At 45.6% G+C, this 25,114-nt stretch overlaps 1 protein-coding gene across 2 annotated transcripts in view; it reads right to left on the bottom strand.

Moving 5' to 3' along the window:
* Positions 1-25,114, bottom strand: part of LOC311229007 (dedicator of cytokinesis protein 9-like) — a 502,654-nt gene that overhangs the window by 310,989 nt on the left and 166,551 nt on the right. Inside the window, exon 1 of one of the 2 annotated variants that reach the window (XM_084314998.1) lies at positions 24,085-24,376. The exons of the other annotated variant lie outside the window; for it this stretch is intronic. Coding sequence (XP_084171124.1) covers positions 24,085-24,198 — 114 coding nt within the window. The 5' untranslated portion in view covers positions 24,199-24,376. Of the gene's footprint in view, positions 1-24,084; positions 24,377-25,114 lie in introns of those variants that run through there. 2 annotated transcript variants of the gene reach the window in all.

Below are 25,114 nucleotides of genomic sequence, written 5' to 3'. Positions count from 1 at the left end.
TAACCATAACCAACTTCGAAAGAGTGCCTAAGCTTAACCGTGTAGAAACAGACGTCGGCCAATCAGAGAGCGTCTTGCCAGAAATGCGGCTAGGTTTAAAAATAACACGTGCAGCAGCAGCCAGACGACCCTGGCGGGCTGCAGCCTCGAGCACATGTGGGCTGCGTAGCGCCTGGATGATCTCTGAGGGAGAGACCTGGACGTGGAACCATTTTAACGTGTCTCGTCGTTGCTAATGGCAAAGCAAGACGGAGAGAGGAGGTATCATGTTTCACTTGTGTTTCAGCTCAACTGTACAGAGAAACCGACAGTGGAGGAAAGTAACACTTTTATTTATATATATATCTTTTTTTACTTAAGTACAATTTCGAGCTACTTGTACTTTACGTGAGTATTTAAATTTTAGGGGACTTTGTGCTTTTACTCGACTACATTTCAAAGGAAATATTGTACTTTTTACTCCACTGTATTTCAACGGAAATGTTGTACTTTTTACTCCACTGTATTTCAAAGGAAATATTGTACTTTTTACTCCTGTATTTCAAAGGAAATATTGTACTTTTTATAACTCCACTACATTTATCTGAACCAGTTACTAGTTACTTTGAAGAAAAATATTTTGCATAGAAAACATGGCAAACATGTATGAATATATATGTGATAAACTTTCAAATCTGAAGCCTGTCAAGAGGACGTAATCACAACAGCATAACTGGACCACGTACCACTTTAACATAGGGCTGGGCGATAAATATCGCGATATATTTTAATAATCGATATCGGGGGGGGGGGGGGAATAGGATTTTTCTTTTTCTTTTTGTGACCTGCAACAGGGCAGTTTAAAACCAGAGACAGTGGACAGACTTGTCTTTCTTGCCTGCAACTTAAAGTAATGGCTTTGCTTGTCCAAATGACAATACTGACCAAATTGAGATTTATTTTTCTCTTGTCCATTTATTTTGTTTGCTTTCTAATTTAAAATACAGTTTGAAACCGTCTGTACACAGTAGGCTATGTGTGCTTCACGAGTCACGGTGCACACGCCAAAAGATAGAAAAGAAACTAGCAGAGCCAGAACTGTTCAACTCCCCTGGAGCCACAGCCAGCAGAGAAGCCGGTTTACTTTAGCTTTTAAACCAGCTGCAGCCTGAGAACTGGAGTGTGAGGGGATGTAACACTAAAGATGGCGGCAACGACAAAGAATTGCTGCAAAATAAACATACATCTGTTGTTAAAAAATAAATAATTTTTTTTACTTATAACAATTTCGATAATTATCGATATCGAATGATATGATAACATTATCATATAGTTATCGCGATATGATTTTTTGCCATATCGCCCAGCCCTACTTTAACATAACCTTTAATCACAACAGCATAACTGGACCATGTACCACTTTAACATAACCTTTAATCACAACAGCATAACTAGACCATGTACCACTTTAACATAACCTTTAATCAGAGCAGCATAACTGGACCACGTACCACTTTAACATAACCTTTAATCAGAGCAGCATAACTGTACCATGTACCACTTTAACATAACCTTTAATCAGAGCAGCATAACTGGACCATGTACCACTTTAACATAACCTTGAATTGAATTTCCCCAAGGGGATCAATAAAGGAATATCTTATCTCTCTTATCTTTAATCAGAGCAGCATAACTGGACCATGTACCACTTTAACATAACCTTTAATCATAACAGCATAACTGGACCATGTACCACTTTAACATAACCTTTAATCAGAGCAGCATAACTGGACCACGTACCACTTTAACATAACCTTTAATCAGAGAAACTGGACCACACACCACTTTAACATGACCTTTAATCAGAGCACCATAAACTGGACCACATACCACTTTAACATGACCTTTAATCAGAGCAGCATAACTGGACCACGTACCACTTTAACATAACCTTTAATCAGAGCAGCATAACTGGACCACGTACCACTTTAACATAACCTTTAATCAGAGCAGCATAACTGGACCACACACCACTTTAACATAACCTTTAGACGTCAGTGGATGGAGGTTTGAACGCTCCCAAGTAGAATGCATACTTTTACTTTAGATACTTACGTACAATTCAATGGCAAATACATCTCTACTTTTACTCAAGTCGAATTTGAATGGAGGACTTTTACCAGAGTACTCATTTATCTGGGTATTTCTACTTCTTTTACTTAAAGGGGAACTCCAACATTTTGGGAAATTAGCTTATTTAACATCTCTTCCCTGGAGTTAGACAAGAAGATGCATACCTTTTTTGTCTCTGTGCATGCATTTTAGCTTTGGGAATAGACGCTCCGTTAGCATAGCTTAGCTTCATCACTGGAAGTGAGGCAGGACAGTAGCCTTACAGTGCCTTACAGTGTATTGCAAGGTCTGACATTGACCAAACTTGATATGCATGACCTTGGTGGGCTCTAGGTCAACTCCTGAAAAGGGGGTCAATGTCAGACTTTGCAATCAAAAGTTAGGGGGCTAATAACCCTTGCCATAATTTCAGTGCGCCCCCTAACTTTTGATTGCAAGGTCTGACATTGACCCCCTTTTCAGGAGTTGACCTAGAGCCCACCACGGTCATGCATATCAAATTTGGTCAATGTCAGACCTTGCAATACACTGTAAGGCACTGTAAGGCTACTGTCCTGCCTCACTTCCAGTGATGAAGCTAAGCTATGCTAACGGAGCGTCTATTCCCAAAGCTAAAATGCACGCACAGAGACAAAAAAGGTATGCATCTTCTTGTCTAACTCCAGGGAAGATGTTAAATAAGCTAATTTCCCAAAATGTTGGAGTTCCCCTTTAACCCTTTCACTGCCACATGACAGCCGGTTAACCCTTTCACTGTGACAATACAGAAGGTTAGCCCTTTACTATCACACAACCGACGGCGATGCTCCATCATTAGCATCATTAGCTCCGCAGCTAATGATGGAGCATCGCCGTCGGTTGTGTGATAGTAAAGGGTTAACCTTCTGTCGTGTGGCAGTGAAAGGGTTAAGTAAAGGAACTGGAAGCCGGCCGTCTGGGGCGATTTCCCCGGACGACGACTTCGCGAAGACGGCCCCGATGGAAACACCAGATCAAAGGGATCACGTTATTCTACTTTATTAAGGTGTGTGAACAGATTACGCAGAGTACGTGTTGACCTTTGACCTTTGTCGACGCACCATCAGAGTACGTGTGTTGACGCACGCGGCGCCTCCATCAGAGCGGAACCCCCCCCGGTCCTCCTCCTACCCACAGCGCCTGGCAGCACTTCTCTCCCTCTCGTTGTCCGAGCGGGAAAGTGTCTCACCAGATAACCACCCCCTCACAAGACGTAAAGCACTTCTCACCGTGGATAGGGTGGTGGGGTGGGGGGTGGGGGACACTGGGGTCTTGTACGTCTCTCTGTGGGTTTTAGGGACGAGGAGCGGAGAGAGGGGACGAGGAGGTGCCAACGTGTCTGGCAGAGGACGGTGCCAACGTGTCTGCCACCTGCATCCGACGGTGACACTATCAGGCATCCAGTGAGCTGATTCACTTAAACACGTCTGTGTGTGTGTGTGTGTGTGTGTGTGTGTGTGTGTGTGTGTGTGTGTGTGTGTGTGTGTGTGTGTGTGTGTGTGGTGACATGTACAAGATGACATGTAGGTGTCTCTACCAGCCAAGAGAGAGAGAGAGAGAGAGAGAGAGACAACAAGACATAGAGAGAGTAGGCATGGGCCGGTTACCGGTTCCACGGTTTACCGCGGTTTCAAAACGTTGCGGTGTCAAAACCACTAAAATGACCGTAGGCGCCGACGGTATAAGTTACGTTTAGAATCTCGCCGAGTGGTTTGCCTGGAAAGTAACGTTAGCTACAGCTTCGTTAGCCTAGCTAACGTTAGCTACATATCTAGCAAACTATACAAAAAGAAAGTTTCATGTGACTGATCTAGTGAGCTAGAATCAGAATATTCCACCCATAAATAGCTAATGTCAAATATAAATAACGTAACTCGTAAATAGGAGTCTGAGGTGGGGTGTCGAAAGACGACGCTAAACATTTATTAAACATCAACTCAACGTCAACCTCACCCCTGCCCACTTTGACAACCTAGGATGGCTTAGAGTAGACGACAGAGTACAACAACTTGCAATGGGCCTGGTCTACAAGATACACTACACGACCAAGGTACCCATGTACATGTCAAAATACTTCCCAAAGGTCAGTGAATACCACGATCACAACACCAGAGGGAGCTCCACAAATCATGTTAAACCCAGATTCGGCTCAAATAAGGGACTAAACACGTTTCGCAATTATGCCACATCAATGTGGAACGCCCTACCCAAAGCTGTAAAGGAATGTGGATCACTACCCACTTTCAAAACCTCTCTCAAGGGACACCTACGGGAGACTGCAATTCAACACTGGCCCCTGTAAATATCCTAACCCAACCCCCTCCAATGTACAGTCATTTACCTAGTATGGTTGTCAATAGTTCAATGTACAATTGTGTTTGTTTGTACAGTGTCTCCTCCCCCCCCCCCCTCAATGTACAGTGTTACTTGTTTATACAGTGTGCCCCCCGCCCCCCCCCGCCCCCCCCCCCAACCACCTCCAATGTAAATTACCCAGTATGGTTGTCAATATCCCAATGTACCCAACCCCCCCCACCCAACCTCCTCCAATGTACAGTTTCTACGTCAAATGTATATACTCCCTTTTCTTGACTCCTTCTGTATCACAAACAGTACTGTATTTGCAAATCTGGTATGTCATAAATGTATAGAGGTAGCAGTACTGACTATCTGTATGTCATGTATGTCATATATGTCTATATGAATTGAAAATGGGGGACCCTGATGGAAACAAGACAAACGTCTTTCTCAGGTCTGCATCCCCTTAACAATTGTATGTATTGAGCCGTACTGTATTGTACCCATTCTGCAATCTGTTAAATAAAGTTTTCATTCATTTCATTCATTCAACACTCTGTTGCCGACAGGAAAGTGCAGACAGTAACAAGTACCAAACAATATGGTCCATGCGGAACCCTTGTCCCCAACACATAGTTCCGTGGGTGAATTATGTTGGATCCACCACAAAAGATGAATTGTTTAAATGTAAGTTTAATCCAGTAAGAATAGTACTAGGTAGGGGTGTAACGGTACACAAAAACCACGGTACGGTACGTACCTCGGTTTTGAAGTCAAGGTTCGGTACGGAATTTCGGTACAGTGGGGGAAAGTTTGGCTTTCCATGTTCCACTCAGGGGTGATGTAGTATATTATATTAGATAGAAAAACAGCCCCCGGTGGGCGGTCGTTAGTGGTTAACATACCGTTGTATTCGTTCGGTACACTACACAGCCGTTCGGTACGGTACGGTACACTGAAACGGTTCGGTTCGGTACGGATACGTGTACCTTTACACCCTGAGTACTAGGCTATATAACATACATCTGTGCAAGTAGATTACATTAACAAAACGTATTGCCCTTTCGACATGTAGCCTATTATTCATAATATTCATAATCATGAACGTTTATTTGGAAGTATTTTTTATTCTGTACTTAGTTTGAAAGTGGTCAGAAGGTTCCCTCTGTGTGTAATACAGACAGTCTTCACCCATTCATAAATAACACTTAGAGAAAAGCTGATTGTGCGTGAGAGAGAGAGAGCAAGACAGAGAGAGAGCAAGACAGAGAGACAGTAAGACAGAGAGAGAGAGACAGCAAGACAGAGAGAGAGACAGCAAGACAGAGAGAGAGAGAGAGAGAGAGAGAGAGAGAGAGAGAGAGAGAGAGAGAGAGAGAGAGAGAGAGAGAGAGAGAGAGACAGCAAGACAGAGAGAGAGAGCAAGACAGAGAGAGAGAGAGGGAGAGAGAGAGAGAGAGAGAGAGAGAGAGAGAGAGAGAGAGCAAGACAGAGAGAGAGAGAGAGAGAGAGAGAGAGAGAGAGAGAGAGAGAGAGAGAGAGAGAGAGAGAGAGAGAGAGAGAGAGACAGCAAGACAGAGAGAGAGAGAGAGAGAGAGAGAGAGAGAGAGAGAGAGAGAGAGAGAGAGAGAGAGACAGTATTCCTCAGGAGGTTAATTATAATGTAAAATATTGCTGCTTCATTTGTAGTTTGTGGGTAGAGGCTTACAGAGAGAGAGAACTGGGTTACTGAAGCACACACACACACAAGCACACACACACACACGATGGTAGGGACAATGCGGGCAGACGGAACAGGTGAGTCAGATAAGATGATTACAGATTTCTGGTAGATAATAGCCCAGACAGACACGCTCTGTGTGTGTGTGTGTGTGTGTGTGTGTGTGTGTGTGTGTGTGTGTGTGTGTGTGTGTGTGTGTGTGTGTGTGTGTGTGTGTGTGTGTGTGTGTGTGTGTGAGAGAGTGTATGTGGTATGTACGTGTGTGTGTATGTGTGTGTGTGTGTGTGTGTATATGTGTGGTATGTATGTGTGTGTGTATGTGGTGTACGTGTGTGTGTGTGTGTGTGTGTGTGTGGTATGTATGTGTGTTTGTATGTGGTATGTACGTGTGTGTATGTGTGTGTGTGTGTGTGTGGTATATACGTGTGTGTACGTGTGTGGTATGTTTGTGTGTGGTATGCATGTGTGTGTGTGTGTGTGGTATGTATGTGTGTGTGTGTGTGTGTCTTTACACAACTATGACCACAGAGTGATTTGCATGTTGGCTGCCGTGGCAACCGGAAGGGAAGCCTGTAATAGAGTAAGTGTGAAGCTTAAGCCTCCAGCAGACATGACCAACACATACCTGGCTGTCTGACAGTTAACCTGTTCATGGCCTGTGGCACGTCATGCCACCTGCATGACACCCATTTCCCTCTAAACTGTAAGTATTACTTGATACATTGAGTATTGATCCGATTAATTGTTTTCTCCTATGTGTGGAAAAAGGCACAACATTTATTCAATGTTTGCTCTAATGTCTGTCTGACATGGAAACCGCATGCAACACAATGTTAGTTTTGAATTCTCCAATACAATAAAAAAAAAAAAAATTTAACTTGGGGTCTGTCCCATAATGAGTCCACATCGCTCCTATACCAATAAGTAAGTAAGTACACCTCTTCAAACAATATCTGAAATAAAGAAAATAAAATAAAAAGAAATTACCTATACTACTAGCGATCATGCTAATATGTCTATATTATAGTATATGTCTATACTACTAACACTCAAGTTCGACACTATTTGACAAACAACGCCACTGACCCTTAGCTGCCAGAGTTGTACCTGCGGACAATCTGTCGCTTTGGATAAAAGCATCAGCTAAATGACTAAATGTAAATGTCAGTAATGCCATTGGGTGCCTCAGTAATCCAATGGGAAAGTGATGAATAAGGGATTATTTCCTCCAAAGGCTCTGTGCGTGGGACACACCTGGTGTAGCGCTCCGCCCGTTACTGGACTGTGCTCCCTCTCCCCGCAGCTGTATGTGCGTTTCTCATATCCCTGTCCCTAGTGCCCCCCCCCCCCCTCTCTCTCTCTCTCTTGCTCCCTATCTCTCCCCTTCTCTCTCTTGCCCTTCTTAATGTTCCCCTGTTAGTCTAGTGTTTTTCTTTGAGTTACTGTCTAGTCTTAGTCTTAGTAGTTGCTGGCTGTTAGTGGGTTCTCTATTTGGTGTCGGTGGTCCGCTTGTGTTGTCCCAGGGTATGGGGTTTGTCTCGTCGTCATCCGTAGTTGTAGTTCTTTGGGTTTCCTGTAGTTCTTTGTCAGTCCGTCTCCCCTCCCCATGTGTCTCCAGTTGTAATCATCCCAGGTGTTTCTCGTTTGTCGTTTGTGTCTGTATTTGAGTTCCTTGTTTCCTGTTCTCTGTGTGTGGGTTCATTATCGTTTCCTGTTGGTTCCACTACGTTTGTTACCGTTTGTTACCCTGTCCGTGTTAGAGTAAGAATAAGTAAGTGTTTCCTTGTTAGTTAGAATAAGTTAGTATGTCCTCGTTAATTCTAGCGTATCCCCCCCCCCCCCCCCTCTTACAGCGGTTGCCGAGAGGTGTTGTTTTTGCGTTTTTTTCCTGTGCTCTTGTTTTTGCGTTTAAGACTTTATTCAATTAAAGCTCCATTAACCCGCTGCCCGCCCGCCTGCCTGGTCTCGTCTGCCTTTGGGTCCTGCTCTCACCACCAAACCGTGACACCTGGAGGACGCACCTGGAGGACGCACCTGGAGGACAGGCCGGAGGCGACGGCTAGTCAATCATCAATCACAGACAATTACGGTCACAGGACAGAACAACAATGGGACCTTAGCCCTGTAAACCATAAACTAAAGACACAGGAAACACTTGCACTTAACAAAAGGAAAGCTGAGAGGGAGCCACAGTGGGGGAGAAACCGGAGAGAAGGTTCTGGAAGGGTTTGACCCTCTACACACCAGCGGGGGGGGGGCAAAGCTAACCAGTCGAACTAGCCTCTTAACTTTAACCAACGGTTAGTTAGAGGCCTATACACACGCTCAGCGGGTGATCAAGATGTATTTACTACTATAGGGTCAGACGGTTGGATCTAGGGATGAGCGCGAGTAATGTCTTCCCAGATCGAAGTACTTGCATGAATTCCTCGAGTAGTGCTTTTATAAATCTATTTTTAGAACGCATCTTAAAGAGCATGGCAGCGGCGATAACGAGATATTGAGTCTCACACACGCTACCAATTTGATTATGTCTCGCTCCGCAGACATAACAATGCGCAGCAATATAGCCAATGCTTAATGCGTATTGTCACTCAGTCAAAACAGTCAGTTACCATTTGTAATAATTACACCCACTCAGTCTCAATAGTCACAGAAATAGAATCTTTATCTTAGCTAAGCTAGCTGTGCAACAAACTTCTCGCGGGAACGTTAGCTCTCCACGCTCCACAACTTCCAGCGGTTGTCTTCCTGCGACACCTCACGCCTCGTGGGGACTTCAGAGAGAGATTTCCACTTCAGTTGAAACGGTGAGTAACCGGTTACCAGTCACGCCCGCCCGTCCCTAGTTGGATCACCACTCACATAATTATGTTCCTGGCTTGCGACCAGGGATGCGTTGCTCATGGGACGGGGGGTTTGCACGACATGCAACCATGCTTTGTGAGCAGAAGCGTGTGCACGCACATGCACGGATGTGCACGCATGTGCACACAGGAATGCGCTGCACTCGACTGATGCTCGCTAAGTACCCACCTGGCTACTTTGCATATCAATAGCGCCAGTCGTCAGGTGTTACATTCCATTCGTAGAGGCAATTAGGCGCTGTCTTTAGGCCATGGTTAGACTGGTGTTTTTGTGGCGTTTTTTTATACGTTTTTGAATACGTTTCATGTCCCTATTACACAGAAATGCGTTTTTTGGCGTTTTTTTGTGGATACGGCTGAAATGCTAAATTGTGTTTGCGTTTTGGAGAACCGCTAAAAAACGCGCCGACAACAGCGTGTAGTCTGCATGAGCCGTTCTTGCGAAAACGCCCATGCGCAGTAGATACCATCTGCGTGCCCTTCCGGTGACAACAGAGTGTGTGTGTGTGTGTTTGGGACAGAGGCAGAGCTGTCCCAAATAGCTGCAGCTACCATGTGTTGTCAAGTTATTGTTATAAGGATCCCAGTCCAAGCTACAACAGTCTGCATTCCCTTAACAATTGTTTGTATTGAGCCGTATTGTATTGTACCCATATGCAATATGTTAAATAAAGTTTACATCCATTCATTCTGCTAGCATTACCGATTGCATGAGCAGCTGGCTAACGTGAGCTATCAGATCCTGTTAGCTCAAAGCTCCTCTTTCAACTTAACAAGCATTAAACAAAATGGCCCAGTCATCTATTCACCTTTGTTTAATACACACAGCGTTGTCTCTAATGTTATCCAACTACTGATAGCTCTCGATATCATCAGTTTGGTGCTGGCTAAATAGCGTGATCTAACGTTAGCTTCTAGCCACAATGCTATACTGTTATAATGGCATACTCCATTGACGTTAGCATGCAGCTAACAATGCTACCGATCTTTTTTTAGACTAAACTATCCGCTCTTGGTGGTCACTTGTGTTGATGTTAGTTTTGTTTCATCAACAAATGACAGGCAGAACACACAGTGAATGTATCCGTTTTGTTTATTGCACTTTTATTAGGCTTTGCTGAAAAAGAATTGCTGCATTGAGTAAATAGGCAAGATGGTGGCGCCCATAGGCATCTGCCTTGTTGACATTTTCTTTGCTGGAGCTACCAGGAAGTGTATTGGCACATTCAAGTTCTGATTGGTTGAAATTGCCTTCAAGTTCGCCACCTACTGCCACCTACTGCTTTGGCAGTGTACTACATCAGTGTGCTCAGGTGACAAAAACAAACAAAAAACGAAAGTGTGACTCGAGGCGCAGGACGTCGCGGCGAAACGCGTATGACAATGAAACGAAAATGAAACGAAAGGTGTAACCGCAGCCTTAGTCTGTGGTTATGCAAGGGAACATTTATGCGCACGTGCATGTGGTATCATTAGTGTGCGTGCAACCAGTGTTGATATGAGCAACGCAACACTGCTTGCAACCAGGAACCCTCGCCCGTCTACTCTAGAAAGGCAGCTACAAGGGTTGAATATTTGCCTCTAAACTGGGTGAGGATAGTGATTGGCTACCAGCATCAAAGACATTTGAAAAAACGAGTTGTTTGTCACTCTATCGAGAGTTGGGTGACGCTTCTCTGGGAGATTTGAAAATGTGGATCTGATCGGCAGAGAATAGTCGCCTCATTATCAACAAGGTGGCCCGTTGGGATGTTAGATCCTAATGTGAAAAACTGTGATTTTATATGTCTGCACTTTATGTGCTCATTTTATGCCCGTCTTTTTTCTGTTGTGAAGCACTTTGAGCTGCAGTTTCTGTATGAAAGGTGCTGTACAAATAACATTAAAATGTTACATGTCCTTTCGGACAAGTTATGTTTTTGTAGGTTTTTATTGATTTTTTGCTACCGGGCAGTCCGGTAGAGAGAGAGAGAGAGAGGAGGAATGGGAGACAGACCGGGGAAGACATTCGGCAAAGATCACCGGGTCCGGGAGTCGGCCGTGTTGCACCGTAGTGCTGTATGCGGTGCGCCACTCGGGCGCCCACTATACAAATAAAGTTTATTATTATTATTATTATTATTATTATTATTATTATTATTATTATTATTATTATTATTATTATTATTATTATTATTATTATTATTATTATTATTATCAGGGGGTTTGAATACAAAAGATCAAAAAGATCCTCTCCAGGTTCTGGGTCCAGTCCATCCACACAGCGAGCCGGGCTGATCCAGGTTAACATACTGTAGCACTGAGAAACAACGCTCCACATACCTGAACAAACGCTGGCCGCTGCACTTCACAAAATCCTGCAATTGAAGGGGCTTAACCGTCCTGATAATAATAATAATAATTGACTCTGTTATTAGGGACGGCCTCCGCCTCTCTCCGCTGATGCGTTCCTAATGACCCCACCACACTTAACCCGCCAGCTATAATCTGCGTATTCTGTCACATTCCTCTGCACTAGTGACAAAACCATTGCTGGTGCCCCAATTTCCTCAGCCGGTTCGGTGACAGTTAAGAGGTTAAGCACTTTCAAGGACCTTGTGCGAACAGTTGTGCATTTCAGTTATTTATTGAAGAAGTGTGTTTTTAGTCGACGGCGAAAGAATGGTTTGGATTCGGCTGTCCTAACTGTGGTGGGAAAGTTCGTTCCACCATTGTCTTCAAACGTTGACCTGGAAGGGAAAAAAACGCTCAGCCGAACAGAATCCGTACAGTGGTCGAACCGCCGGTCCGTTCACTAGTGTCCGCATCGGCGCCGAGCTCCGCGGTGGTGTGTGTGCTGAGGCACGTGAGCAGGGGAGGCCGACCACACCGAGGAGTTAGTGCTGGCTGTTCACATCCAAGGAGCTCAGTCACGGTCTCTCCAGCCACCAGCTCTGACCACAGTCAGTAGAGCCAGTATCTGCTGAGATCTCAAACACGTTGCATTCTTAAAGAGAGACCACTCATCACAACACCCGTCTCCGTGTTGACCAGAGCTGTTAAGTAGCTCGTAAGCAAAGTATATACTACTAGTACTAACCCTAACTAACCTTACTGTCATGCACTTGTCCTAATAAACTAACCAACACTGTAGCACTCAACACTTTGATGAACATTGTTACTCAGCTGATAGAGTTGTGCCCTTCCTGATGACTTGCCGTACAGAACTTGTAAGTCGCTTTGGATAAAAGCGTTTCAGCTAAATGACTAAATGTAAAATGTAAATATACTACACATGTGGATGAGGCTCGGAGGTATACAGAATATGAAGGTATACCTCCATTACTATACTGTTGTCCACAATATATATATACATTATTGTAAAAGAAAAAAATGTACAGTATATATATATATATATATATGTACACACAAACTGTATATTTTTAAGTTAATACAAAATAAATGGACCATTTTGAATGAAATAGGACCATGACAATTGTATTACAAGATAAAGACGAAAAAAAAAAAAAAAAAAAAAAAAGGATGTCATTTGCACTGGAAAACTATACCGCCATACCTTCAAAACATCATGATATGATACTGTGGCCACATCGCCCAGCGCTACACCTTAAACTGTGGCCATATCCCCCAGCGCTACACCTTAAACTGTGGCCATATCTCCCAGCGCTACACCTTAAACTGTGGCCATATCCCCCAGCGCTACACCTTAAACCAGGGATTCGCCGGGCTTCTAAGGCAGAGTGGCGTTGAGTGTCCAATGCTGCACTGCATTATACATCAGGTAAGTTCGCTAACATAATTTCCATCTATTGTGGGTCACTATAATGACCAATGCGAGTCGAGTGTAGTCAAATTATATGCGAGAGTCGTTAAATAGTTTTTCTTTTTTTTTATCTGATATAGGAGGCTCTCTGTGCCAAGAAGCTTGACTACTACAGCCATGTTATGGATTTGGTTACCAAGGTTACCAATCTAATTCGTGGAGGCAACAGGTCACTAAACCATAGAAAGTTTGTCTCCTTTTTGGAAGAGATGGACACTGATTATGGCGACTTGCAGCTACACACAGAAATCCGATGGCTGAGCCGTCGGAAAGTACAGGAGCGACATTGAAACACTGCAAATGCAATTCAATGATCGGTTTGAAGATTTCAACGGCATGCAGTCACGGATAGCGCTGTTTGCCGGCCCCCTCACCGCTACGGTGTCAGAGCAGCCCCCACCGTTGCAGCTTGAACTGTGCGAGCTACAGTCAGATCCTTTTTTTCAAGCAAAGAGAAATGAGAGGGGAATTTCGTTTTGGAAACTGCTACCTGAGCCCCGCTTCCCACTCCTCAGGGACTTTGCCCTCTCTATGGCCAGTATGTTTGGGAGCACATACATATGTGAGAGCAATTTCTCAAACATGAAGCACATCAAGTCAAAGTAGAGAAACAGGCTGTCGGATGAAACATTATTTCATCTGATGCAGATTGCATGCACAAACATTGAAGTTGACATTCCTGCTATTGTGCGCCAAATGGAGAGACCACAAGTGTCTCATTAAAGACAGGGGGGAGGAGGAGATGATGAAGAGGTGTAGAGGGGGGGAAGGAGATGATGAAGAGGTGTAGAGAGGGGGGAAGAGATGATGAAGAGATGTAGAGAGGGGGGGGAGATGATGGAGAGGTGTAGAGAGGGGACCATTATTATTATTATTATTATTATTATTATTATTATTATTATTATTATAACCATTATTGACCCACTGTGGGGCGAGGGTGAATGTCATGCCAGTTTGATAAAGGGTCAATGGGAGGCATGTAGTATTGCACTTTACTTTACTTGCACTTTACTTGTTTACTTTTGTAGTGTTCAGATAACACTAATAACACAAACACAAAGCAGCATTCCTGCTGCATTTCACTACAACAGTAAATCAAAAGTGCAATAATAAATGATTTTGTTAAATGTATACACTTTTATCCTGCTACTAAACAAAACATTCCTGAGTGCTTCATATCCATAACATGCATTTCAGTGTTAGTAGCAGGATAAAAGTTTATACATTTAACAAAATCATTTATTATTGCACTTTTGATTTACTGTTGTAGTGAAATGCAGCAGGAATGCTGCTTTGTGTTTGTTGAGCAGTGGGCTTTAAGTTCATACATTTATTTTATTAGAAGCCTTAATTATAATTGATAATTTTTGTATATATTTGGGGTTACACAGCAATACTTTTAAATTCAGCTGTTTATAAATTCATAAAGTTGAAATTGCATTACTAAATGCATTTGAAATGGAATAAAAACAAAGTTACAACAAATTATAATTGTTTATATACCTTGTGACTATTAGGGCTATTTGAGTGATGGGGTACTACTGGCGGGACTGCCGATAAACAATGCGGCCCCCCAGATTGATTGTGGACATTTTGTGGCCCTCACCATATACAAAGTTGCCCACCCCTGCCTTAAACTGTGGTCACATCGCCCAGCGCTACACCTTAAACTGTGGCCATATCCCCCAGCGCTACACCTTAAACTGTGGCCATATCTCCCAGCGCTACACCTTAAACTGTGGCCATATCCCCCAGCGCTACACCTTAAACTGTGGTCATATCTCCCCCAGCGCTACACCTTAAACTGTGGTCATATCTCCCAGCGCTACACCTTAAACTGTGGCCATATCGCCCAGCGCTACACCTTAAACTGTGGCCATATCTCCCAGCGCTACACCTTAAACTGTGGTCATATCGCCCAGCGCTACACCTTAAACTGTGGTCATATCGCCCAGCGCTACACCTTAAACTGTGGTCATATCGCCCAGCGCTACACCTTAAACTGTGGTCATATCTCCCAGCGCTACACCTTAAACTGTGGTCATATCTCCCAGCGCTACACCTTAAACTGTGGTCATATCGCCCAGCGCTACACCTTAAACTGTGGTCATATCGCCCAGCGCTACACCTTAAACTGTGGTCATATCGCCCAGCGCTACACCTTAAACTGTGGTCATATCGCCCAGCGCTACACCTTAAACTGTGGTCATATCGCCCAGCGCCAGGGTTCGAAATTAACGGGGGCTTGGGGCAAAATGCCCTCGAAAATTGACCAAATGCCCTCGAAAATCAGTAAAGGGGTGCAAAAAAAGCCCCCGACAGTTTACTAATTATATATATAATTATATATATGCTCTACAGTGCGAGCATTTCCCTCTTATTTGCCCCTAATAATATGTGTGTGTGCAAACCGGAAAAATCATTTACTTGCAGTATGCGAGACAGACGAGTGATTGTGAAGATTACAAAACAGCTCCGCTGTTAATAGTTCAGATTGAAACTGGACTGAAATTCAGTTTTTGGGTGGAATGTTTGTTCCAAGGAGGAGGGAGGCGGGGCCCGCTGCATGTTACAGGGAGATGCTTCCAGGCACTTGAGAGGTGCGAACACAGACAGAGCGCTCTGCTCTCATCAAGCATTACACTGCTATCTTAACGTTAGCAAGCTAAGCATCTGCATAGCGCGACCTGTGTAACGTTAAGTAACTTGTGTTCGGCGGGGAAAGACCGTTCCATTTGTAACACAACTCCAATTTGTAACATCCAAATCCGATCCCGATGCGCATTTCCTTCATTCCACAGCGCTGAGCGCGCAACGTATTTCATTGATCGATCTGGCCAGAGCCTATACTCGCAAACGTTGCGTGTGTGGGGTTTTTCATCAATTTGAAACAAGCCTCTTGACTGTTGGAATTAGGGATGTTAAAAATAAAATATCTAATAATATTATTCAATATTAGACATTCATTGATCCAGAGGCAACCGGTTATTCGTCTGCTATTTGTAGATATATCAAGACAACAACACAACTTGCCCTCAGGGACAATAATATTTAATCTATTTAGATAAGAGTATGTATGTATTATTTACAGATAATTGAAGGTACCTCAAAACATGAAACCAAGCCATGATGTCACACATCGTGTGCGTGTGTGTGTGTGTGTTACTTGAACAATTGTCACTGTGCTCCTAAATTTCTGTGTGCTCCTAAATTTGTATTTAGATTTTATTTATTAACATTTTATTTAGGAGCACATGTGCTCCTTGGGAAAAAGGTTAGCGTAGAGCCCTATATATGGAGACATTAACATTACGTTATCAAACATAGGGACGAAGACTGTAAAAAAAAGTGTCAACAATGTTTTATAATCTTTATGTTAATTTTCATTATAAAAATGTTGTGCCCCCGAAATACAAAAAAAAGCCCCCGAAAATCAATTAAGGGGGGCAAAAAAAGCCCTTGAATTTTTTTTTTTTTCTAACCCTGCCCAGCGCTACACCTTAAACTGTGGTCATATCCCCCAGCGCTACACCTTAAACTGTGGCCACATCGCCCAGCGCTACACCTTAAACTGTGGCCATATCTCCCAGCGCTACACCTTAAACTGTGGTCATATCGCCCAGCGCTACACCTTAAACTGTGGTCATATCGCCCAGCGCTACACCTTAAACTGTGGTCATATCGCCCAGCGCTACACCTTAAACTGTGGTCATATCTCCCAGCGCTACACCTTAAACTGTGGTCATATCCCCCAGCGCTACACCTTAAACTGTGGTCATATCGCCCAGCGCTACACCTTAAACTGTGGCCATATCGCCCAGCGCTACACCTTAAACTGTGGTCATATCGCCCAGCGCTACACCTTAAACTGTGGCCATATCTCCCAGCGCTACACCCTAAACTGTGGCCATATCTCCCCCAGCGCTACACCCTAAACTGTGGCCATATCTCCCCCAGCGCTACACCTTAAACTGTGGTCATATCGCCCAGCGCTACACCGTAAACTGTGGCCATATCTCCCCCAGCGCTACACCTTAAACTGTGGCCATATCTCCCAGCGCTACACCTTAAACAGTGGCCACATCGCCCAGCGCTACACCTTAAACTGTGGCCATATCTCCCCCAGCGCTACACCTTAAACTGTGGCCATATCTCCCCCAGCGCTACACCTTAAACAGTGGCCATATCGCCCAGCGCTACACCTTAAACTGTGGCCATATCTCCCCCAGCGCTACACCTTAAACAGTGGTCATATTGCCCAGCGCTACCTACAGCACAACAGTAACAGTGTCTCGAAGGTCCTGACGGCTCACGACTCCGAGGAGGGCGACGGGTCTAAACGTGGTGCAAAGCGTCCGACACGGAGAGAGACGAGCAGCAGGCCACACATCGGTCACGCGTCTTTCCACCAATCAAACCCTGAACACAGAAGAACCCTAGTGAAGCCGGCCTCAGATACAACCAGCTGTTCTCCCTCCGACCGCTCTCCTCTCTTCAGCTGCTCCGTCCCGCCGCGTCCACAGCTGTTCCGCTGGTTCCCATACCCCCCCCCAGCAGCACCGCTCAGCTCCCTCCCTCTGCCCTGGAGACAATGGGGCCGCTGTGTGCCGCGCGCTGCCTCCACTAACAGACACACGTCACACGCGGCTCAGAGAGTCCAGTAGAGCTCCCGGGCCGTGCGACAAATTCTACTTAAAAAGAGAATTTTTTTGTATGTGTAAAAAATATATTAAAATACTTTTTTCTTCAAAAAAGTTTAAAAATATATTATTTAACGTTAGTTCATGTGTGCGTGTCTGTGTCGTGGGCCAACTACAGCATCGCAAATACTACAGTGAGTGCACGTGACACACACACACAACCTAACGTTAAATAATATTTTTTTTTCTTTTTTAAGCAAAATATATTTTTTACATTTTTATTACATGCAAAATAATAATTTAAAAAAATTATATTTATCGATAATTTTGTCCCGATTTATCGATTCTTCTAAATGGCATTATCGTCTCAGCCTTAGCGGAATTGAACTTCTCAAGTTCAAGTTTCTTTATTAGTTGTCATACAGAAGTACAGAATACTTTTATACAAGATGCTTCTTTCTGTTACGCTCCAGAGACTGTACTAGACAAAAAAGATAAGTATAAAATAAGTATAGCAAGTAAAAAATAGAAGTCACGTACGTAGACACAAGTGTTCAGTATGTACATATGTACAATGTTCAATGCAGAGTAGAAGTAACTGAGTTACCATACAATATACTAATATACAATATATATACTATATAGTGCAAAGCAGAAATGGGATGAGGTACAATTTAGGTACAATTTACAGTAAGGTGTACTGAGGTATGGGTTGTAGTGCAAATTCTTTGCCAATAAATATAAAGTGTGTTTAGGTGTTCTAAAGTGTGTAGAGTGGGTGCTGCAGTGAGTTGTTTGTTTAAAGTGAGTGTGTGCGTGTGGATGTGTGTGCTGTGTGATGCTATATCTGTTTCATCTCGTGACAAGGTTTCAGAGTTCAGAGAAAAGGGGTGTAAAAAGAAGAATCAAGAATACAGAATCACGAGAGTCAAAGAAGTTTAACCCTTTCACTACCAAACGGTTAACCCTTTCACCGCGACAATACACAGAAGGTTAACCCTTTCACTGCCACACGGCAGCAGGTTAACCCGTTCCGCTTCTGCAGGGAACAGAACAGGTTGTGGCTGTAAAGGTTCGTTTACGTCATTAAGGTTGACCTTTGAACTGGATGAAAGTAGTCTTCTTCAACCCTTTCACTGCCACACGGCAAATGGTTAACCCTTTCACTACCACACTACAGAAGGTTAACCCTTTCACTGCCCAACGGCAAATGGTAAGGTCTGTAGTGTGGTAGTAAAGGGTTAACCTTCTGTAGTGTGGTAGCGAAAAGGTTAACGAGAGCTGGAGGTGTTGCAGTAACTAAGGTCGCATTCACACCAGAGCTGTTTGGTCCGCTTTAAACGCACCAGAGTTTGTTTCCTCGGATAGTCCGCTTGGTTTGGGCTGGTGTGAAAGCTCATTCAAACTCTGGTGCGGACCGAACAAGCAAACTCTGGTCCGCCTGAAAACGTAGGTCTCGGCTCGCTTCCAAGTGAACCCTGGTGCGTACTTTTGTGGTGTGAATGCTCATCGGACCAAACGCAAGACCAAATATTAGGAAGTGACCCGATAAACTGTGCATCTTGAGTAGAAGGAAACAAAACAAACACCGCGGCGCGCACTGCAAAACAAGCACGCGTGGAACATGTCTCGTGGACAGACGTGGGCGAATGAGGAGGTAAAAGCCCTGATAGAAATATGGTCAGACGAGCTCATTAAACAGCTGCTTGTGGCCACTCACAAAAAAAATTAGCTTCAATCAAACAATCGACCAATGTCACAATCATCAAAGTTAAAAAACTGCGTCAGCATTTCAGTAATATGAGAATAATGTGTGTGCGCTGGGCTGCTCCGGGGAATAATGTGGTGTGTGTGTGTGTGTGCTGGGCTGCTTCGCAGAATAATGTGGTGTGTGTGTGTGTGTGTGTGTGCTGGGCTGCTTCGCAGAATAATGTGGTGTATGTGTGTGTGTGTGTGTGTGTGCGCTGGGCTGCTTCGCAGAATAATGTGGTGTGTGTGTGTGTGTGTGTGTGTGTGTGCGCTGGGCTGCTTCGCAGAATAATGTGGTGTGTGTGTGTGTGTGTGTGTGTGTGCTGGGCTGCTTCGCAGAATAATGTGGTGTGTGTGTGTGTGTGTGTGTGTGCTGGGCTGCTTCGCAGAATAATGTGGTGTATGTGTGTGTGTGTGTGTGTGTGCGCTGGGCTGCTTCGCAGAATAATGTGGTGTGTGTGTGTGTGTGTGTGTGTGCGCTGGGCTGCTTCGCAGAATAATGTGGTGTGTGTGTGTGTGTGTGTGTGTGTGTGTGTGCTGGGCTGCTTCGCAGAATAATGTGGTGTATGTGTGTGCGCTGGGCTGCTTCGCAGAATAATGTGGTGTATGTGTGTGCGCTGGGCTGCTTAGCAGAATAATGTGGTGTATGTGCGCTGTAGAGCTGTCCCTGAAGCCTGTTTTTGGGATTCTATATATCCAATAGACGAGCGCCCTTTTCGATCGTGTGACATTGTTCAGAAAGTTTGGTGCACTTGACAAATTGCAGTGTGAAAGCAAACCGAACCAAATCAAGAATGCAACAATGTTGCAACTTCACCTCCCGAATCGCACGAGTCCACCGAACGATATGTGAAAGCGACCTGAGGCAGAAGGACGTCTCTGTCCAGGTTCTTTAAAAAGCTCAGGTCCGGGGCGGCTGGGTGGCGCAGCGGACATTGCGCTCGTCACCAACGCAAGAGACACCGGGTTCGACTCCGGCTGTCGGCGTTGCCTCTGGCTTGGGCCAGTCGTCATACTAACTCAATTGGCAGAGTTAGCGGGTGGAAGTCGATGGGTGGTAATCTGGATGCTGTGGACAGCGACTCCTACAGGTCGGTTGGGGGACGCCTGCACAGCAGAGACAGAAAATGGCGGGGGTAGTGTGAGCCTCCCACACGTTACACCTCGCCAATGAGAGTCCGCGCTGGCAGGTGAAAAGATGCGACAGGCTGCCTCCTCGTGTATCGGAGGGGACATGTGATGCAAGGCTTCTATCCTCCCTACAACCGGCCAGTGGGGGGCATATGCGAGCAACGTTCAAGACAGGGGAGGGGAGAATTGGCACAGCAGAATTGGGATGGGAGAAAAATAGAAAAAAGGAGAAAAAGTGGATTAAAAAAAAAAACTCCGGTCCAGCAGGGTTTCTCTCAGGGGAAAACATTCCCCCTTTTTTGAAACGTGAGACCGGCAGCATTGTGCGGATTCATAAGAGATGCCACAAAAGAGGGGCGGCTACGTGGCGTAGTGGGCAAGGCGCTCGCCACGAATGACGGAGACGCTGGGCTTGCCTGTTCGAGCCCAGCGCTCCACATTGCTTTCAGTTTAGCTGGCCGTCCGTACTAATACACATTGGCCGTATTAGGGGGTGGGAAACTGATGGGTGGGGATCGGGCGTTGTGGACAGCGACTCCTACAGGTCGGTTGGTGCGCCTGCGCAGTAGAATCAGGAAGTGTCGGGGGCAGCGTGAGCCTCCCACGCGTTACTCCTCGCCACTGAGAGATCGAGCTGCGCAGGTGAAAAGATGCGACTGCTGTTACCTCAAGTACCGGAGGGGACTTGTGCTATGTATGACTTAGTCCACATTGCAGCCGGCTTGTGGGAGGCAAGAAACAGCGTTCGTGACAGGGGAGGGTTGAATTGGATGATACGAAATTGGGATGGGAGAAAAATATAGAAAATGGGAGAAAAAGTGAGAAAAAAAAAAGAAAAGAGATGCCACAAAAGAGGGGTTCTCTCTCCAGACATTAGATCACCGGCGCGGAGCACCTGCCTCTCCGACCGGAGATTTAGGACCCGGCGTGTACAGCCCCGACCTGACACTACAACTCAGCCCGTCCTTAAAACTACAACTAAGCCCGTCCTGACACTAAAACTCAGCCCGTTCTGACACTAAAACTCAGCCCGTCCTTAAAACTACAACTCAGCCTGTCCTGACACTAAAACTCAGCCCCGTCCTGACACTAAAACTCAGCCCGTCCTTAAGACTACAACTCAGCCCGTCCTGACACTAAAACTCAGCCCGTCCTTAAGACTACAACTCAGCCCGTCCTGACACTAAAACTCAGCCTGTCCTGACACTAAAACTCAGCCCGTCCTGACACTAAAACTCAGCCCGTCCTGACACTAAAACTCAGCCCGTCCCGACACTAAAACTAAGCCCGTCCTGACACAAAAACGCAGCCCGTCCTTAAAACTACAACTCAGCCCGTCCTGACACTAAAACTCAGCCCGTCCCGACACTAAAACTAAGCCCGTCCTGACACAAAAACGCAGCCCGCCCTTAAAACTACAACTCAGCCCGTCCTGACACTAAAACTCAGGCCGTTCCGACACTAAAACTCAGCCCGTCCTGACACTAAAACTCAGCCCGTCCTGACACTAAAACTCAGCCCGTCCTGACACTATAACTCAGGCCGTCCTGACACTAAAACTCAGCCTGTCCTGACACTAAAACTCAGCCCAGTCCTGACACTAAAACTCAGCCTGTCCTGACACTAAAACTCAGCCCGTCCTGACACTAAAACTCAGCCCGTCCTGACACTAAAACTCAGCCCGTCCTGACACTATAACTCAGGCCGTCCTGACACTAAAACTCAGCCCGTCCTGACACTAAAACTCAGCCAGTCCTGACACTAAAACTCAGCCCGTCCTGACACTAAAACTCAGCCCGTCCTGACACTAAAACTCAGCCCAGTCCTGACACTAAAACTCAGCCTGTCCTGACACTAAAACTCAGCCCGTCCTGACGCTATAACTCAGGCCGTCCTGACACTAAAACTCAGCCTGTCCTGACACTAAAACTCAGCCCGTCCTGACACTAAAACTCAGCCCGTCCTGACACTAAAACTCAGCCCGTCCTGACACTAAAACTCAGCCCGTCCTGACACTAAAACTCAACACGTCCTGACACTAAAACTCGACACGTCCCGACACTAAAACTCAGCCCGTCCTGACACTAAAACTCAACACGTCCTGACACTAAAAGTCAGCCCATCCTGACACTAAAACTCAGCCCACCCTTAAAACTACAACTCAGCCTGTCCTGACACTAAAACTCAGCCTGTCCTGACACTAAAACTCAGCCCGTCCTGACACTAAAACTCAGCCCGTCCTGACACTAAAACTCAGCCCGTCCTGACACTAAAACTCAGCCTGTCCTGACACTAAAACTCAGCCTGTCCTGACACTAAAACTCAGCCCGTCCTGACACTAAAACTCAACACGTCCTGACACTAAAACTCAGCCTGTCCCGACACTAAAACTCAGCCCGTCCTGACACTAAAACTCAGCCTGTCCTGACACTAAAACTCAGCCCGTCCTGACACTAAAACTCAGCCCGTCCCGACACTAAAACTAAGCCCGTCCTGACACAAAAACGCAGCCCGTCCTTAAAACTACAACTCAGCCCGTCCTGACACTAAAACTCAGCCCGTCCCGACACTAAAACTAAGCCCGTCCTGACACAAAAACGCAGCCCGTCCTTAAAACTACAACTCAGCCCGTCCTGACACTAAAACTCAGGCCGTTCCGACACTAAAACTCAGCCCGTCCTGACACTAAAACTCAACACGTCCTGACACTAAAAGTCAGCCCATCCTGACACTAAAACTCAGCCCGTCCTGACACTAAAACTCAACACGTCCTGACACTAAAACTCAGCCCGTCCTGACACTAAAACTCAGCCCGTCCTGACACTAAAACTCAGCCCGTCCTGACACTAAAACTCAACACGTCCTGACACTAAAACTCAGCCTGTCCTGACACTAAAACTCAGCCCGTCCTGACACTAAAACTCAGCCCGTCCCGACACTAAAACTAAGCCCGTCCTGACACAAAAACGCAGCCCGTCCTTAAAACTACAACTCAGCCCGTCCTGACACTAAAACTCAGCCCGTCCCGACACTAAAACTAAGCCCGTCCTGACACAAAAACGCAGCCCGTCCTTAAAACTACAACTCAGCCCGTCCTGACACTAAAACTCAGGCCGTTCCAACACTAAAACTCAGCCCGTCCTGACACTAAAACTCAGCCAGTCCTGACACTAAAACTCAGCCTGTCCTGACACTAAAACTCAGCCCGTCCTGACACTAAAACTCAGCCCGTCCTGACACTAAAACTCAACACGTCCTGACACTAAAACTCAGCCCGTCCTGACACTAAAACTCAGCCCTGCCACTCCCATCGTGACACTATAAAACTCAAGCCACTACAAAGCTCAGCTCAACTCGTCTTCAGTGATGCAACTCAAACACACAGCTGGCACATAATTAAAAAAAGCCAGCAAACAAGTTTTTCATTTATACAGTTAACCCTTTCACTGCCACACTACCAAACGGTTAACCCTTTTCACTGCGACAATACACAGAAGGTTAACCCCTTTCACTGCCGCATGACAGCGGGTTAACCCTTTCACTGCCACACTACTACAGAAGGTTAACCCTTTACTATCACACCGTGTGAGGATTATCAAACTGAGACGTACGATTTTCAACGAGACATTTCAGAGAAATCCAACTGGATATTTTCTTGCACACACTACCAGAGGAGACCTGGTGATAACGGTGATATATACACGGCCCGGCGCGCCCGAGACTCACCATGACCGGGGGCACTGCGTCCACATGGTCCTCCCCAGCAGCCGGGCTCTTGTACTGCTGCGGAGACTCGATGACCAGCTCCTTCTTGGGGGTTTTGTTGGCCCTGCCTTGCATTGTTGTTGTCAACAGCTGTGGCCAAATAATATCTCCTCGCTAGATCCCAGAGAGAGGCGCCGGGAGAGCATATCCAACAGGGGGGAGATCCTCGCGTGGAGTTTGTGGAGTTTCTCTCTCTCTCTCTCTCTCTATCTCTCCTCTCTCTCTCGGTCTCTCTCTCTCTCTCTCCTCACAGACGGACGTGCTCCACACACATCGACTTCTCACACTGCTCTGTCTCTCCAAGACTGAAGTGCTTGACACACACACACACACAGAGGAGGCTCCGCCCCCACTCAGCTGTGCTGCCTGGGGAGAGTTGTGAGAGAGCAGTCAGAGCACACACACACACACACACACACACACATACAGACACACACACACAGACGCATACTGTACGCATACACACATACATATAATACACACATACATACAGAGTAGGGATGCTCGATATTGGCTTTTTTACCGATACCGATATACCGATATGGTCCAACTCTTAATTTCCGATACAGATATCAACCGATATCACATTTTAATGCCGATATCGGCCGATAATATCGGACATCCCTAATACAGAGACATACTGTATGCATATACACATACACACACATACATATAATACACACATACATACATACAGACACATACGCATACACACACATACATACAGACACATACGCATACACACACACAAACATACACACACACACCCTGAAGTTATCGGAGCCCTCACCACCAGCCACCTGCACAATGACACACGGGGTCGACAAAGGCAAACAAAAGATGCACATTCCTCCTGGAGTCTTGCAGTCCGGCCCGCCTGGGACCGCCCTGTCCTGGCTTTCATCAGGCGGCGGGAGCCAGAACCACCCTCCATTATAACCAGAGGAGAGGAGAGGAGAGGAGAGGAGAGGAGAGGAGAGGAGAGGAGCGA

The sequence above is a fragment of the Notolepis coatsorum genome (assembly GCF_963971535.1).
Source record: "Notolepis coatsorum genome assembly, chromosome: 5".
NCBI lineage: Eukaryota > Metazoa > Chordata > Actinopteri > Aulopiformes > Paralepididae > Notolepis > Notolepis coatsorum.
This window is presented reverse-complemented; position numbering and strand designations above follow the sequence as displayed.